The sequence below is a fragment of the Syngnathus acus genome, chromosome 11 (assembly GCF_901709675.1).
Source record: "Syngnathus acus chromosome 11, fSynAcu1.2, whole genome shotgun sequence".
NCBI lineage: Eukaryota > Metazoa > Chordata > Actinopteri > Syngnathiformes > Syngnathidae > Syngnathus > Syngnathus acus.
The window spans coordinates 4655370-4672106 of record NC_051096.1 but is presented as its reverse complement, the minus strand read 5'-3'; the positions used below and the strand labels follow the sequence as shown (position 1 = coordinate 4672106).

The 16737-nt window shown below is 44.4% G+C and overlaps 2 protein-coding genes and 1 long non-coding RNA gene across 3 annotated transcripts in view; 2 read left to right on the top strand and 1 right to left on the bottom strand.

The window, feature by feature from the left end:
- Nucleotides 1-16737, bottom strand: part of LOC119130862 — a 163233-nt gene that overhangs the window by 41063 nt on the left and 105433 nt on the right. The window contains exon 9 of the long non-coding RNA XR_005099542.1: nt 15287-15368. This is a non-coding gene — a long non-coding RNA (uncharacterized LOC119130862). The remainder of the gene's footprint in view (nt 1-15286; nt 15369-16737) is intronic.
- irx1b (iroquois homeobox 1b) lies at nt 1085-4335 on the top strand. Its single transcript, XM_037264805.1, has 5 exons — nt 1085-1647; nt 2090-2332; nt 2564-3296; nt 3362-3422; nt 3887-4335. The coding sequence occupies exons 1-5, from the start codon at nt 1411-1413 to the stop codon at nt 3933-3935; spliced, it is 1323 nt and encodes a 440-aa protein (XP_037120700.1). The 5' UTR covers nt 1085-1410; the 3' UTR covers nt 3936-4335.
- Nucleotides 11507-13678, top strand: irx4b (iroquois homeobox 4b). The gene is made up of 6 exons (XM_037264809.1): nt 11507-11917; nt 12007-12192; nt 12275-12384; nt 12465-12621; nt 12710-12863; nt 12953-13678. Exons 1-6 carry the CDS (start codon nt 11873-11875, stop codon nt 13489-13491), a joined length of 1191 nt encoding a protein of 396 aa, XP_037120704.1. The 5' UTR covers nt 11507-11872; the 3' UTR covers nt 13492-13678.

Below are 16737 nucleotides of genomic sequence, written 5' to 3'. Positions count from 1 at the left end.
GAGGAAAGGGCCACTCTCTCTATGAATGCCATTTAAAATGCCATGGAGATTAAGCATCCTCTTTATATTTCTCTCTCGCGCTGTCGCTCTCTCTCTCACTCACACTCACACACACACACACACACACACACACACACACACTTGGATGCATGCAAACAGCATCATGATATGCATTTAGGGAAAACACCTTTGAGCTGCACAAGTGCCCGATGGCGCTACGAGTGGACCATCACTTAGCTCGAGTGGGCTTTAAGCACAGTAATGAAATCATTAGACCTCCCGCCTCCCTCCCTCCCGCCCTCTCATCTTTCTCTCACTCTTAGCTCATCGGGGGGCTCCAGGATGATGATGAATCTGTATTTATGGGGATGGAGTAATTACACGGCTAACCTCGGAGGGAAACCAGGAGGGTCACAGGCCAGCGAGCAGGGCGCCGGGTGCTCTACCTCATTAGCACCATCGCGTTTTTTTGCTATTTCCATGTACGAACCTCAACAAGCGATTTAAACTCGTATCTCGAAGCAGTGTTATCAATCACGGCGCATCTCGTCTCAAAACAAAAGCCCCTTCTTCTCGGGCAACATCTGTCATTTTCCACTCCTGAACGCCAGACTATCTTATCCTTTCAATCTCCATCAATCCCACCCATCCCTGGTAACCACCCTCTGAAAATATGCTCCAGTGACTTCCGTTGATAATCACCGACATTCCTCTTGGACCTGGCCGGCCATATCAGTGACCTGCCGGTCCATCTGCCCGCCAGAGAACCGACATAGTGTCCAAATTGAGCCAAGATCTGTCACACGTAAAAATGCACGCGTAAAGGTGCCAATTGGTTGTTTTTTTTTCCACTCATGCAGATGCATCCCCGCTTATTTTAATTGGCGTATTTAACGGATACATTTGATGAGCGCCAGCAATGCATGTGACAATTACACGTGGAGCATTTCTCTCAGCACTAATGTAGCACACACTTCACAGGGTCCTCCTCTCTATGACCATATTGTTAAAAAAAAAAAAAAAAAAAAGAGCGCACACGCAAACGCGCACCGGCGCACACAAGCGCGCACTGGCGCACACACGCACAAGCCACCCACGACCTGGGCTAACCAATGCACTAATCGCCTGCCCTGGGCATAGGAGGAGCTTGGAGCTTAAGTAGGCTGCCAATCAGTCAGTCAGCTCCACATCCAGAAAGCTCCTGCGGCCAAACGCGCGCAGCACTCCGCACTCGACGTGCCAAAGCCGGGCTTTGACTCGGACTGTTAGAAGCGCGCAAGTGGAAGCGTGACACTTTCCAAAAAAGGGGGACTCTGGTGATTTAGATTTTTATTTTGAGCTTCTTCCATTATCTGAGATTTCTCCACCTTTCCCTCCCACTGCCGATTTTTGGGGGAGATTTTACTGGACATGGCTTTCCCTCAACTGGGGTACCCCCAGTTCCTCAACGCCGCCCATGAAGTGTACGCGGGTGAACGACCGGCTTCTAGTCGGGAAGGAAGCAGCGATAGCGGCGTGAGCTCATCTGCAACAGCCGCTGCTGTCGGCTCCATGCTGGGGATGTACGGGAGTCCATGGGCGGCCCCCAACTACAGTGCCTTTCTGCCATATAGCGGAGCACCAGACCTCGCCCTCATCTCTCAAATGGTAAGACTTGTTGCGTAACATGACTGACATGGTCAATTTGCCTTAACATATGGCAATTAATTTACAATAATGGTGGACAGTGCAAGATTGAAAACGAATTACATGAGCAAATTGTTTAGTGTTTAAATGTAGGATTATCATTGCAACAATTGAATTAAATTTTTTTGCTTGATTTTAAAGCAATGTAATATAGAAGTATAATTTTGCATGTTTTGATATGATGAGAAGAAAATAAATCCTTACACACACACATAAAACCGACTTGTCTATTATAAAAATGCATTATTGCATTGACAAAAAAAATCAAAGTTGCAACAGTGCAATTAAAAATAATCTCAACAATATCTATATATTTTCTTTTTTGCTAAAATCTAAAATTATTCTCACACTGTATTCAACCATTTGAATTTTCCCTCTAACAACTTGTCACTTCCAATTTCAGGGCTCCCAGTACGAGTTAAAGGACAGCCCGGGTTCCCATCCGGGCTCTCTACCTGTGCACGCCGCTCAAGGTTTCTACCCGTATGGACAGTATCCTTACGGAGACCCGTCGAGGGCCAAGACCGCCACACGAGAGACCACCAGCACCTTGAAGGCCTGGCTGCAGGAGCACCAGAAAAACCCTTACCCCACCAAAGGCGAGAAGATCATGCTTGCCATCATTACGAGGATGACGCTCACACAGGTAGGAGAAACTATGCATTATTAAATAGATATTTATAATGAAAAAAAAAATGGAAAGGGGAAAATGAGCTCTTAGTGAATGTGCGACATACACAACGCCAAACACTTAATTTTAACAGATGCATTTTTTTTTTTTTAAATAGAGCAGGCCAAGTTCCACCTTAGGACAAATAATTTTCACAAATTATAAAACGCTCAAATTGACCTAATAAGACGCATTTCTGTGATGCAGGTGTCCACGTGGTTTGCAAACGCACGCAGGCGTCTAAAAAAGGAGAACAAGGTGACGTGGGGCCGCAGCGCCGAAGACCGCGACGGACGCATCTTCAGCAGCGACAACGAGGACGAGCAAGGCAAGAACGGCAGCGACGACGACGAAGACGAGGAGATCGATTTGGAAACGGTCGACATTGAAAGACCGGAGGAACCGCGCGCCGCAGCGGAGCAGGGCTGCAGGAAGGGGGAGAAGGAGGCGGACGTGGCTGGCAGAGAGGCCGCAACGGAGCCTCGGAACTCGGAGAGCAACAGGACGCTTTCCGTGGACGCGGCTGTGGTCAAACTGGTGGATCACTCCCCCAGCAGACAGGAGTGCCACAGACCACCGCAGAGCAAACCCAAAATCTGGTCCCTGGCTGAGACCGCCACGGCACCGGACAACACGCACAAAGCCTCCCACGCGCACCACCCGGCTTTAGCGCATGCCGGACACCCGGCGCTTCTCCCGGGCCATGGGATATACACGTGCCAAATCGGCAAACTCCACAACTGGGCCAACGCGGCTTTTATCAACGCCAACTCGCTATTAAACATGAGGTCGCTGCTCGGAGGAGCGCAGGCCGGACAACTGCCTCTGCGCGGCCCTGCGCTCCCCGCGCGTCATGACGCACGACCCGGACATGGAACTTCGGGGACAGAAGATGACAGTGACGGAGACTCGTCTGGAAGCTTTAGTCCAAAAAGAGATGGTACGACGACGGGATATTATTCCAACATTAATTTGTAAAATCACACACATTTTGTTGTTTTACAGATGATGACAGTGACCACAGGTCGGATTCCCTTAAGTCTCCATTCCAGCTCATCACTGACAGGTAAATGACCTGCATTTGAACCATATTATGACGCTATCAAGCTCGATTTCTTGCCACATGTCTTGTGCTAAATGAACCCTCGAGCAGGGGGGTAAACACTGTTACACCTGACTGGCCATGGAGGCTGAGCTGTGAGCACATAAATCATGTGATTGAGAGGCCACTTTAACGCCTCGTCAGGCAGCAGGCTGCTGATGCGTCCTGCGGGGGCCTCGGAGTTATCTCCAAGCCGGGTCATTTAAATAATCTGCAGCCTCCCCTGAGTGAATGCAGTCAATGCATGTCAAAGAAAGCGCTGAGAGAAGGAATGGAGAAGAGGCTTTGAACAACACAGTGTTTGCCCTTTTAATTCACTGCAATTTGGAAGAAAAAAAATGAAATGCATCACATTTTTAGAATGATCTCAGTTTCATTGATAATTTGTCTATTTGCAATTCATTAATTTCTTTTTTTCCCCACAACAGACCTCACCATGGCAGAGGAGCACAGCGAGCTTTAACATCAACATTATGAAAATACTAACCAACGACAAAAAAAATAATTTTATTTAACTGAGAACTATTTCACAAAGATATTTTTGACGGGACGACCTGTTAAGAGTGTTACCGTTTAGCCTATACTTGTTCAAGAGATGTTTTCATGTCAACAATTTGCTTGTACCTCTCATTTCTGTATGTTCTTTTACTCTCTTACTGTCTCTTTTGAAAATTGTAAATATAGGATATGGATTGGTCTTTAAAGAATCTATTTTTCGGAAACTAAATAAATGTCATTATAGTCATTTATTATTGAAAAAAAAAATGGCTTGGGTCTAATTTGAAGTGGAGGACTAAGCGGAGTGTGTGTGTTATCAAAGTGTGGTACAAAATTAGCCAAATAATTTTTACAAAATATTTTCATAGTGGTTTTGCAAGTTTGCATCATTTATTCTTATTTATCCAACAAGAGCAATTTAGATACCCCGGATAATAAATGACAATATCAGCTTGACATATTTCGTTATTTAGTTAGCTTCACTTGTCTGCTAACAAAGTGAATTTACACTAAAATTCACAACCACTTGGAAGTTCCAGCAAACACTACAGAAATTGAAATCCAAGCTTTCCAGCCAGCCAGCCTCTCTCTTTTTTTTTTTAAAGCTTTAATGTTGGATTACGCCCCTCTTGGTGGCATCACTGCAATACCTCTGAAATATGGATCAGAAAGCGGGAAAGGCCAGCGGCCAGTGGGGAGGCAAAACAACTCCTGGGGTGGCAAAGGCCTGGTGGGTTGTGTGTCACTCCAACTCATCTTTTGACGTTCAAGGGCCTCCCAATAGCGGGGGTGGAGAGGAAGATAGAAGAAGGTAGGGGGTCTTAGAGCTGTCGAGCATAAAAGCTGGATGCATGTGTGGCTCATGATTGGGGGAACCTGCATGTATTTAGGTGCAAAAATGGCAGATAAGACTAAACAAACAAAAAAAACATTAATAAAAAAAAAAATGGAACTGTGCTCATATCAGTAATTAGAATGAGTTGCATGGAGATGTGACTCGCTGCTGCCCCCTCACTCTGACACGTCGTACCACAAATAAACTCCAAAGTTTTCAATTAACTGTGATGTAAATCCGATTTTACTGATCGCCATAATACCAAAAAGGAAGACATCACCAGTCAGCGATCAAACAAACAAGAACGGAATATGCATTTTATCTACTGATAATGCTCAGATTGCACGTTTCTATCCGTCTTTGGATAAATGTATCAAATAATTCAGTGAGAAACTTGTGCCAAGAACACTTCATGCTGTCTTGAAATATTTTTCTACGCTTGCCAGCAACTAATTTCATCGCTTTATAGTCGATCAAACATATATGAATAATATATTTTTATCCAGAGTAAAAATGTGATCTGTAAAACTGCCTTTAAATTAAATTCTTATTAATGTAGTAAGAGCCTCGAGGTAATTATGTATTTAATTGTTTTTATTTACACAATAATAAGACCAAATCTGTTTTTAAAGAGGTTGATATTTCTGTTGGTTTTACAGATCTAATCGGTCCACGCACAATGAACGATCGGATCAGAACACGAGTGGCAATAAACAGCACACCCTAGCTGTGGCGAGCAACAGCGAGAGCTGTCATTGATGTGAGAACAACATGGAAGGAAGCCAGACACTTGAGGCCATTTTGCCTTCCTCTGCCAAATCAGACAGACTGCCATCGGCACCGCTGAGGAGAATATTAGCCGCTCTCAGTCTTTTTTTTTTCCCGGCGCTTCATACCAGCCAGATCGAGCGACTGTCCTTCCAAGAACTCAAACAATATGTTATTCTTTCAAACTTGGATATCAGTGAGCGCTTGCACGATGGCGCTGAAAATGACATCAAATGAGTCTTTCATGTCCAAAAACAAGTTGTGCTATGAAAGGAGGCACAGTTTAAATAAAAAAAAAAAAGAAAAGAGCAGATCCAATATTTGATAAGCATTTCCTGGCTGGAGCTGCTAGAAACTTCCTCAAGTTCACACGACATGGCAGTTGTTTGTCATCCAACCTGCGCGGAAACTTTTCAGAAGCGGTGCATGCTGGGAAGAACTAGAATTGAGAAAAGGCAACTGGGATTCGAGCGTTCTCTGCGGAGTTTTTCGGGGGGTTGCTCGAGCCCCTCAAACTCTCAGTGTGAATCAAGTCTTCATTGGCGCTTTAGTATTCGTATATGGGCTCTTTGGTGAATTCTAATCCCTATTAAAGAGGCAGATTATAGAAGGGATTTGTCTTTGATTCTCCTGTCCCACTGCTCTTTTCTGTCAGCGGCTCCCTCTCGGTTTGTATCTTTCCCTCGTTTCCTTTCTCTCGCCGCTGATGGGATGGTCACGGACAGAACAATGATGGCCTCCGTGCGCGAGGGCCCCCGTAGTTGCCTGAATAGATTTGTTAAAGGACCCCAGTGGATGAGAGAGCTCCGGGCCTCGTGGACTAGCCCTCGTGCGCCCTTTTCGGAGGCGCCCGGCATGGGAGCGAGCTCCCGGCCGTGAAGCGCCGGCACCTTTCCTCTCTTCTCCGCCGAGGAGATAATCGGGCTTATGTAAAGACGACGTGCTCTTTTGACAGTCATCAGCTCATCTGTGATCCAATCAAGCCCAAATCCGCCATTGTTGGCCCCCTCAAAGTCTCTCAAATCCGCTTGTGCAGAAGAGAGGCGCTGGCTTCTTTATCCTGCCAATCACTCCTGACATTCCTGCCACAGTTGCCATGGCCTGAGGTCAGAGGTCGTGAAAACAGAGAGCATGAGCTGATTCTGGGAGAATGGCACGGGGCTAAAAGGAGGGACTCTCGCCGCAATGGGCTCATTGCTCATCCAACCCGGGGGGTAAATGTAGACAAGTTAGGGATGTATAGCCCCCGCCGAGAGGGCCAGCACGGGCAGGGGTGGAGAATGACTGCAGGATGAGGAACGGAGGGAAAACTGGAGTTGGGAAGGGCGGGGGGGGTTCCTGTTTGATTGCCAAATAGGTTTTACAAAGGTTGACCTTCAGGGGCCAGGAGAAGAAAAGTCCAAGACAATGTCAAAAGGTTCAGGAGAAGAGATAATAAACATAGAAGTTCATATAGTGCAAGTTTCCAAAACAAAACTCCACACTGCCAAAAAATAAATAAATAATCGAGCTGCAATGAATCCCAATATGACATTGCGGGATAAACGGGGGCATTGGGTTAAATCTGTCCTCTTTCTGTAGTCATGTGTATACATAAGTGAGCAAATGTTTAGCCTCGACGAGATATCATAGGGAATTTGCGCCTTTCACTCTTCCTCCGTAGGGATTAGCGGAATTAAGCGTTTAGCACAAAAGTATCACAACTCATGAGTAATTCAACACGTTCCACAATGCAGCAAGTTTACAGGCTGATCTTTTTTTTTTTTTGTTAGCTCGCAGCTGCGAGTACCTCAATGGCGAATATTCAGGCGAAATACACACGGCAAATACTATGAAAGGGAGGGAGTGATAAATCCTTTTTTTGTGGAGCTCGAGCCATTCAAGACCATAATCTGAGGCCAGAAGCAGGTTGGGAGAAGGGGAGGGCTTGTGCGGTAGTTTTTCGGACCGTTGGCTCCTTTCAGAGAGGCGGGAGGGAACAATATTCATCTACAACATTTATGTATGAACCAACATACCTTTGGAGTAGGATTTTTTTTTTTCTATACTTAAAGACAGTAATGTCAGTGTGAATTTTTTACTTAAAACAAACAAATTGTGGCATCTGGCTGAAAAGTACAAAGCCCTCTCAGAAAAAAAAAATCTGTGAAACTCAATTTTGGGTGCTTCCTAATTTTACCGGTAACTAAATAACACAAATATTCACAACGTAAGGCGCATAGCGTTACTTTCTCTCCCCTCTCAGTTACAGACATGCGCATAGACACAAAAAAAATGTGTGTGTGTCTAAGATAGACAGGGGTTAATTTACTCCATTAAGCTCTATTAGCCTAAATGACTGGGGCAGATGAATGAGCGACTCGCATGTGTGTGTGTGTGTTTTCATGCACACGCAGAGGAGTACGGGACAACCTGCCAACTGTTTATCTGCGAGGCCCACACCCACACACAGAAGGAGGGTGGGCGGCGGGAAGCAGAGATCCGGTTTCCCACTGTCACAGATGCTTACCCGCCTCTCCATTACTGATGTGATTGGAGTGGACACAGAAAACTAGCCATCTTGTTCCCACCGGGCCAATCTGAGGTAATGATTGCCCCCGTTGGTCTCGCGGGAAAACGCCGACTCGGCACTTAATCGACTGCCATCACATTCAACCTCGTCGGTCGCTTGGGTTCTAGAGTGGATTAATACTTTGCCGGGTTTGATGGCACGTGATCAGACTCGTGGGGGATCGGATGTGACACTCGCTGGTGGAAAGTGGGGAATGTGACAAACTGGAGAAAGCAGGAATAGTCAAGAGATTCGGTCAGCTCAGCACCGCCGGTGGGCTCCGGACCTGGGAGGTCCTTCTCGAAATCTGCGACCACGTCATCCGTGCATGGAGACAAGTGGAGGCGCTGTTTGGTGCTCGGGTTGTCACAAAAGTAAACGTGACCTTTTCACCTTCCCGGTCAATAAGAACTGCAAGTTGAGCCTGCTCCTGCCTGAGGCGAACACACACACCATGTTGTATTATCGCAAACTGCCACAAGGTGGCACTTGAGCTCTAAGTACAACTACTCATCCAAAACAGAACCACTTTAACTCTCACCACAAGTGAGCGCTACACAGTCCAAAATCATTTTTTCATGTCCAGTGATAATCCTTAAGTATTTAGAAAAATCTCTAAAATCACTTCACGGGTTCTTTAAACTCTGCAAAAAATATATTTGCTGTAGCTTGCTGCAAGTTAGAAACTGCAAAACATCACACAACCATTAAATGTGACATTTAAACTCAAGCAAACAGTTTGGGATCATTTTGACCTTCAAAACGAGCTCATCGGCGGATCATCGGAAGATTCAAGGTGGATTTAAGTGTTTGTTAATGGTCTGTATTGGTCCCTGTGGGCCGAAGCTTGGAGGGCTGAATAATGTATGCCCGCTGCAGAAGTAATGAAGTGGAAGTGATGGGAGGAATACGAGTGTCCTCCCAGGGCTCAACGCAAACTGTACGCACACTTAAGAGCTGCCTGTAGCCTAAACCTCCCTTCTCTGCCTCTGTCTGTCTCACTTCTCGTCTTTCTCACACATACACGCCGCACGGCGGCTAAGAGGGTTAGCTTGTCTCTGTTCCCATTTGCTACATCATTGATGAGAAAAGCCGGGGCATTTATAGTATCCCGCTCAAGAGTTCAGTAGATGCGTCGCTTCCATAAGGATGCTATCGGATGAGAATTGCAGGAAGATATCGGAGGTGGTCTTGTTTTTGTGGACCACATCAAGTCAGATTTGATGTTTGATATAGAGTTGGTAATAAAAAATTACATTATGGAGGACAAGAACCTCCACAGTAAAGTCAATGTTGGGGTCTTATAAGGCCGCAGAAAACAGCGATGGCGGCGACATGAAAGAATGTGAACTCGTAAATCACGGCAACGGATTCTGAGAAGCAAGATGTTTTGCATCCAGGCATTGAATTCCAGGGAATTGTTTGCTGTTGGCGGCTCCCATGAAATGCTTTGCGTCTCGTGCCAGTTGAGCTTCTGGCATTCGACAATTCTCAGTTTGTTCGGACTAACACGTGCGACTGCCGGTTTAGTTATAAAGTGCCGACGCCATTATTTGATTTGAGCCAGGACAATTGAAAAGTGCTAAAAGCCGTTACATCTTGAAATGGTGATCAAAATGTTTCACAGCGAGAATCCTACAAGTGTGGCTGAGAGCTTCCAGGGAAGGAAAACGTAATTTTTTTTTTTTTACCCCCAAACACAAACATCATGTGTTCGGTCAAGTGACAAAGCCCCCGAGCCGACCCCGTTCTACAAGTCTTATTTGAAGAAGAAAAAAAAGTGTGACTTTGTAGCAGAGACACAAAGTCTACTACAAATATATAGATGACATCGGGAAAGCATGATTTAGGAAGAAATATAAAATTGCTCAAAGGCTCAAAAAGCATCTGCATGTTAAACAATGATTAAAATTGCATCAAGCTCAGACTTTCAGCTGGAAAATATTCAAACGCGCCACATTGTGATTGAAGGAACTTGCGATTGGAGTTGTTTGGGCCTCTCCGGCAAACAACACGCCGCTTCTATCATTAAACCCATTGTCCCACCTCCTGCATAATAACTGCGTCGGGATGCACGGAGGGTAAAATAAGAACGTAGTTTTCCTCGTCCTTCTCACCCGTGGAGCCTTTTTTTGAATGAATGATTGATGTGAGGGAAGCGCGATCAGAAAGATCTAATCACGGTCTAACGAACGCATGGGCTTAAGAAAAAAAATAGATATATACTTACTGGAAAAATGCCATCAATTTATAAAGACAGTGTATATTAATATATAAGTAGCTCATTGAATATTCAAAATGAGAAAAATAAAGCTTTTGAATAGGCTTTGTGTATATGAAGACGAGAGGGACGCAAGTTTTCCCGAGCAAGGAGCCGCTCGTGTTTGTTGTCAGCGGCAAAACAAATTGCTATTGTCTTTGAGTGGCATCTGTTTTGTGAAACGACGCCGCACGGAGATAAGTTCATTCCCCAGCTTTGAGCGCAGATGAGCGTGGCGACAGTTAGTCCGTGTTTCACTATATGAGCACCTTTCACGGGACAAATGGAATGTCAATCAAGGGAAGGTACACAGATGCAGCCCCCCCCGAGCCCCGCCCCCTTTCATTCCTCCGGTGGGGCCGAGGATGCTTTCTGGTGATGCGGCTCTGTTGTTCCTGCATTACTCTGGTTGCACTGGGAATATTTTGGCCTTTTACCCCTTCGAATCCCCCTCGCTCCATTTTACTTTTAACCAATTTTCCTGCATGCTTTTCAAAATTCAATACTTTGGAAGTTTTCCTTAAATGTTCTCTACAAAAGATGCTGAGCAAGAATTAATTGTTTCTTAGGGTAATTTATGTTACCCTAGAAAAAAAATTGTGACATATTACAGTATTGAGTAAAAAGCAGTCGAGTGTGAATTTAATCACAACGTTTAAGGCTTTATTATCAAAAACATGACAAGTCATCCACTTGGTAAATGTGCTTACTCGAGGGAATGCGGGCTGTTTATTCTTTGATTAATTTGCTTACATAGGAAACTCGAAACCCCCCCTTCGTGAATGAGTTGACGACAGGGAGTTTTCTCCATGGTGACAAGTTATCTCAACTACAGGGGCAAAACGATTATGCTAATACCAGGTTGTAGTCATCAATCATCTCGTGTCAATGTGCTGTCAAGCATCTCGAGTTAAAGCAATGTGTGTGTTTATTTGGAAAAATGGAATTGATGACATTCTAATTACGCCCGGGGCTTTTTTTTCCTGCGTGGTTTCTTATTCTTGAATAAGAGCTGAAATAAAGAGAATTAATTATCCGAGGGGCTTCATGTTCACGTGAGCCCCGGACGACGCGCACTGAGTCCAGAGTGACGTCACAGAGGCGCGTCTTAAATGGGAAGTGCGTCGCGCGGGGAGGGCTTCTTGGTTTGATCTCTCACTCATGCGCTCACGCTGTGGATCGGATCTTGTGGTAGCGGGGACGCACTTGAGGCTGCGACGGTTCAGAGAGCGCTGCAGGAGGGGGGGTGGGGGCTGCCCACCGAGGGAAATTACTTTTTCCCAACTAATTATCGCCATTTTGAAAATGAAAGTGGTGCGTGAACGTCTGCTTGCTGTGCGTAAAAGCCAGCGACCAACTTTGGGTTAGTCACTAGATGGAACTAGAATTTTTGATTTTATGAGTCAATTTGTCAGAATGTCTACGTAGGTTTGGATAAGTGTCTGAAGTAGATTTTTTTGTTTTGTTTTGGAGCTTTTTAATGCTCTGATCTGAATTCAGACATGGCTTACTCTCAGCTGGGATACTCCTACTCTACTCCATCACAGGTGAGTTTATTTTAAATTTTTTAAGTAAACTTAAAATTTTATTATTTGCACAAAAGATACAAATAATGATTTTGCAATTCTTTCTGAAGTTTCTTATGACTACAAGCCCCTTGGCTGGCTGTCTGGAGCCGGGATCTCCTCCATCCCACCCCGCGTTGCGCTCCCCGGGTCACCAACTCACCTCTGGCAGCAGCATCGGCGTTTGCAGCCCTTACCCAAAGTGCCAAGCTTACTATAACACATGCTCTGGTGACCCCACACCTCTCTATTCCAGGGTGAGTTACGCGTTGACAATTCAAGATTGTAGCCGCTGATTAAATGTAAGGGATGCTGAGTATGTGTCACCTGTAATTGCAGGGACCATTGCAGCCTAAAGGTGTTGCTGCATCTGTGCACATGGGGACCTCTCAGACAGCCTGCTATCCGTATGACTACACATTCGGCCATTATTCTTATGACAGATATGGGTAAGTATTTTAAAATGGCTACTTATTGTTGTCTCTAATTCAAAATTGATCATAATCGTAATTATTCTTCAACTTTTCAGTTACTCGTCCACAGAAGGAGCTTCACGGCGTAAAAACGCGACCCGAGAAACGACCGGGACCCTGAAGGCCTGGCTGCAGGAGCATCAGAAGAACCCTTACCCAACCAAAGGAGAGAAGATCATGCTGGCTATTATCACCAGGATGACCCTCACACAAGTGAGTACGAAACACAGGCCTCAGGCAAAAAAAATTAGAAAGTCGGTTTGTGTGACATCACTCTTTTGCTGACATTTTATTTCCTCAGGTGTCGACATGGTTTGCCAATGCCCGCAGGAGGCTGAAGAAGGAGAACAAAGTGACGTGGTCGCCGCGAGCTTGTAAAAGCTCAGAGGACAGAGGTCGTGATGAAGACAGTGACGAAGCAGAGAAGTCGCTTAAAGGAGATAAAGATCATCCGGGTGAGGCCTCCTAAATAGATTGTCGTTTGATTTCAAGTCAGCTTTTTTTTTTTTTTTTTTTAAATTTTGGATATTCTTGCGCTTCTCAGATCAGCAGTCTGCCGACTTACAGAGCGATCTGGAAGACTTTGACCTCCTGGAGTCCGACGCGTCCGACTGTGAACCAAAGCCGCAGTTCATACCCGAGGACAATGAAGCCGATTCTAACCTACCACACGCTCACCTCGCGTACAACCCAGAGCCAGACAGATCATCTCCAGACTTCCCGAAAGACCAGAACGCTTTCTTTCCGATGCCAGATGTGCACGGAACAGACAACAAACCCAAAATCTGGTCCATCGCTCACACTGCCGTGTCTCTGGATCCCGGCTTGGAACCCGAATATCCGCCCTGTATGCTGTCGAGCAGCTCATCATCTCCAGGCTTCCCGTCAAACATGGCGCTACCCAAAGCGGACAGGACGCAAGAATCGCCAGTGGACACACTCAGGGAGTGGGTGGATGGCGTTTTCCACGGCGCGCCGTTCCATCAGTCAAAAGCATCCACGGCGTGGAAAGGTTTCAACGACACAACCGTGAGCGACAGAACACAAGGACAAACCTTCGAACTCATTAGATCGTCTTTGTAGACGCCGAACCAAACTGACACTTTTAAAGCCTCCTGGACTTATTGAGTAAAATTTATATTTTAGTGTTGTGACCAATCGAGTCTTCACAAAAATCCACATTGTTGTATATCACCTCTAACATGCACAAAGGATCCGTGGCGACAGTAAGAAGAGTGCTTGTTTATAATTTCCAGTTTGACACATCACACAAAAAAAAATACATGCCATGAGATTATTAAATCACTATAACTCAATATTTGACCTAGACTACTTGATTTAGAGTTATTTTATCTCAACATCCTAATTCACCGAGTCAAGACGAGACCACATCTTACTATTTGAGGACAATAACACTCCTGTCTGTTTGTTACGCAAAAGTTGTGGAAAAGCTTGAAAAGACGCTTTGCTTTGTTACACTGAGCTCGAGTAAAATATCGTTGATTGAGTAATAGCACATAAAGCAGCTCCAATATTTGGGTTAGTCATGTGATCAACTTTTTTTTTGTATCCAATTCTAACATCTGATTAACCCGAAATTAGATGACATTCACAAATACTGCAAGCCACAAGAATTAAATGTTGAGTCACTAATATTACAGTTCCTACATTTTCTAAATCCACTAAAACAATGCGGTCCGTACTTCGTGGGCCAAGTATGCGTGTGTGTGTGTTTCAAGGGAGTGAAATGGGGGAAGTGGATTGTATTCAGCCGTGACTAATGGAAACACACAGAGGAGGGTGCTGCTAAATTGTTAAATCGATGCCACTTCCAGCCGAGCTCCAGATATAGCCGCAATCAGCCATGCGTCCCCTTTCATTAGGCATCTTTTGACTTTGGCATCCTGGGAATTCCGCACAACGTTCTACCAGTTTAAAAAATAAATAAAAAAAAGCCTCATAAAACTAATTTAAATTAAGCATGATAGAAATAAACAATGCAATAAGCAAGGCATCATTGGCAATAAATGGTGTGAATGGAGTTCCATCTGTTTCAAATATTACATGGGGGAAAAAAAAAACTTGTCAAGTTTAGCACTCAAAGCACTTAAAGTAGCGTTTTTCTAAAACACAGCACAACAAGAAACTACCCCCTCCCTCACCACCACCATTGTTCTCCTGTTTTCGATTTAGGAGCAGTGATAAAGTATTTATCAGAACAGAGGAGGGATCTTCCCAGGCTTTGTATGGAATTAACCATTTTACATTAAATAATTCAGGATGAATTCATCCGAGAATTTCATTCTCTTTCTGCTTCATAAATAAATAAGAGTCGAGATGATAAATAATGACATCTGACTTCTTATTTTTATAAAGTTTTCTTCCCTCTCAACTCGCTGACAGGAAGTGGCTCCAAGGCCGATACGATTGTGCTCACCTCATTCACTCGCATAATAATCGGAATAAATATCGTTTGGAAGACTTGAGAAAAAAAATGGAGTCATGAAGGATATCACATGGCAACCAGATAAGAGGCTGACCCTCTTGTGAGTGGGGTTAAGAGCTATGAGTGCCTTCACTCTTGCTACACTTGGAGGCGGAACTTCCCTCGAGAGAATAGAAACGTTTTTCACGATTTACTTAAGGGCATTAAAAAGCAATCTGACAACACCGAGTTAAAACACGTGTGTGTAGTGTCGATTTTATTTTACTTAGACGTAAGGTTGAGTGAATAATTTGAACTGTTAGATATAATTATATTTTCAAATGAGTGGTCAATATTAGGTGTAGCCGCATTTTTAGCATGCAAACTATTCATTAGGGATGCAAAGTTTTCTTTCACTGTTATCCTTCTCACATTGTGATTTGTCGCACTGACCTTTCACACTTCCCTCAGGAATCGTCTCGGCATCTTCTCCTCTTGCGCAACTCCTTCATCCTCTTGGAATGCGTCACCTCACCTGTGGGAACACGAGCGAGACACACAGTTAGCCTGACACGAAGCTTTGGATGCTCCCTCGGCCATTAAATGTGATTAAGTCACATTGTCTGTCTCACAACAACTGTCCTCTGTGGATCAGGTCGGGAATGACACATAGGCAAATGAAAATGATTTTTTTTTCGTGTGCAAGCACCTCATATGACACATAGGCAAATGAAAATTATTATTATTATTTTTTTTTTGCAAGCACCTTATATGAAGGCTTGGTTTAAATTGCATTGGCGCCTTGATCTACTTTTACTTACTGTTCCTATTGAAATGAATGGAAATGCCATTAAATTGCTCCACAACCCTCCCCCAAAAGATTTTGTTGCATGTTTTTAGAATTAAAATTTATACTCTATTGTCACATGATAACACTGTAAAGGAGAATTAAAAATAAATCTACCTACTTTCCCCTTCACTTAAAAATAAATGTAAAAGCAATTCTTTTATCTAATACAACTTTTACTTAAATTATTGTTTTATCCCTCCAAAATCATTTTTCACAATGCCACACCATGACCTAGTTTTCTTAACCACAATATTTGAGCACTGTTAAAAAAAAAAGGCAAGATCCAATTACTCCTGTCCACACCTTCTGTCAGACGCCTGTTTGCCTTCCGCACTTGCACAGGTTGGCATACATATACACAGCTCTAGGTCTCTTGTGTCTTGTCACACACACACTTTGGTTTTCCATGACTATCAAAGTGCTCAGTGCAAACTCCCTCCTCCAAAAAGTGTCACATGTCGCCAGAAGTGTCTTGCACCCCGCCGTTACGCTCCCGGCTGCTGGCACGAGAACAAGTCATTATTTCCACGCTAAAAGGTCAGATGCTCTGTCACCTGACTCCAAAGTGGAGCTCAGCCGAGTTGCCCCGAGACAATGACCAAAGGTCATTTTTTTGTTTTGCCGCCTTGTACGATGAGCGCGGATATGAGGAGGACGGGCTGCTCCTAGATCTGCCTAAAGACTCCACTTTTTTTTTTTTTGGTCACCAGACAGGGAGGTTCAGATAATTGGCTGCAGGCAGCTCCATAATGAGCCAAGAGGTTTGTAAAATGACACATCTTCAAGGGGAAATATTTTAATGGGGCAATTATAGCGATGAGGAGGATGTTTTGCACAGAGTGAGGGATTGTTTTTGTTAAGGAGCTCACTGGCATTTTATTTCATGATCCAAGAGTTTTTTTAAGATCATGACAGCCCTCAGATAAGTGGATCTTAAAGATGACCGAGGGCCACATCACACACACACAACCTTGGCAGATGTGAGATCTGCTGTGGGCTTCGTTTAGGAAGATTCAATTAATTAACAAGTACTGGCTGGAAAGTATACGTGCTA

Bases quoted from the DNA above. Each gene is read 5' to 3' on its own strand.
- irx1b (XM_037264805.1), top strand. From the start codon at position 1,411: ATGGCTTTCCCTCAACTGGGGTACCCCCAGTTCCTCAACGCCGCCCAT. The intron at 1,648-2,089 runs GTAAGACTTGTT...TTCCAATTTCAG, and splicing joins TCGCCCTCATCTCTCAAATG to GGCTCCCAGTACGAGTTAAA. The intron at 3,297-3,361 runs GTACGACGACGG...GTTGTTTTACAG, and splicing joins CTTTAGTCCAAAAAGAGATG to ATGATGACAGTGACCACAGG.
- irx4b (XM_037264809.1), top strand. From the start codon at position 11,873: ATGGCTTACTCTCAGCTGGGATACTCCTACTCTACTCCATCACAG. The intron at 12,385-12,464 runs GTAAGTATTTTA...TCAACTTTTCAG, and splicing joins TATTCTTATGACAGATATGG to TTACTCGTCCACAGAAGGAG. The intron at 12,622-12,709 runs GTGAGTACGAAA...TTATTTCCTCAG, and splicing joins CCAGGATGACCCTCACACAA to GTGTCGACATGGTTTGCCAA.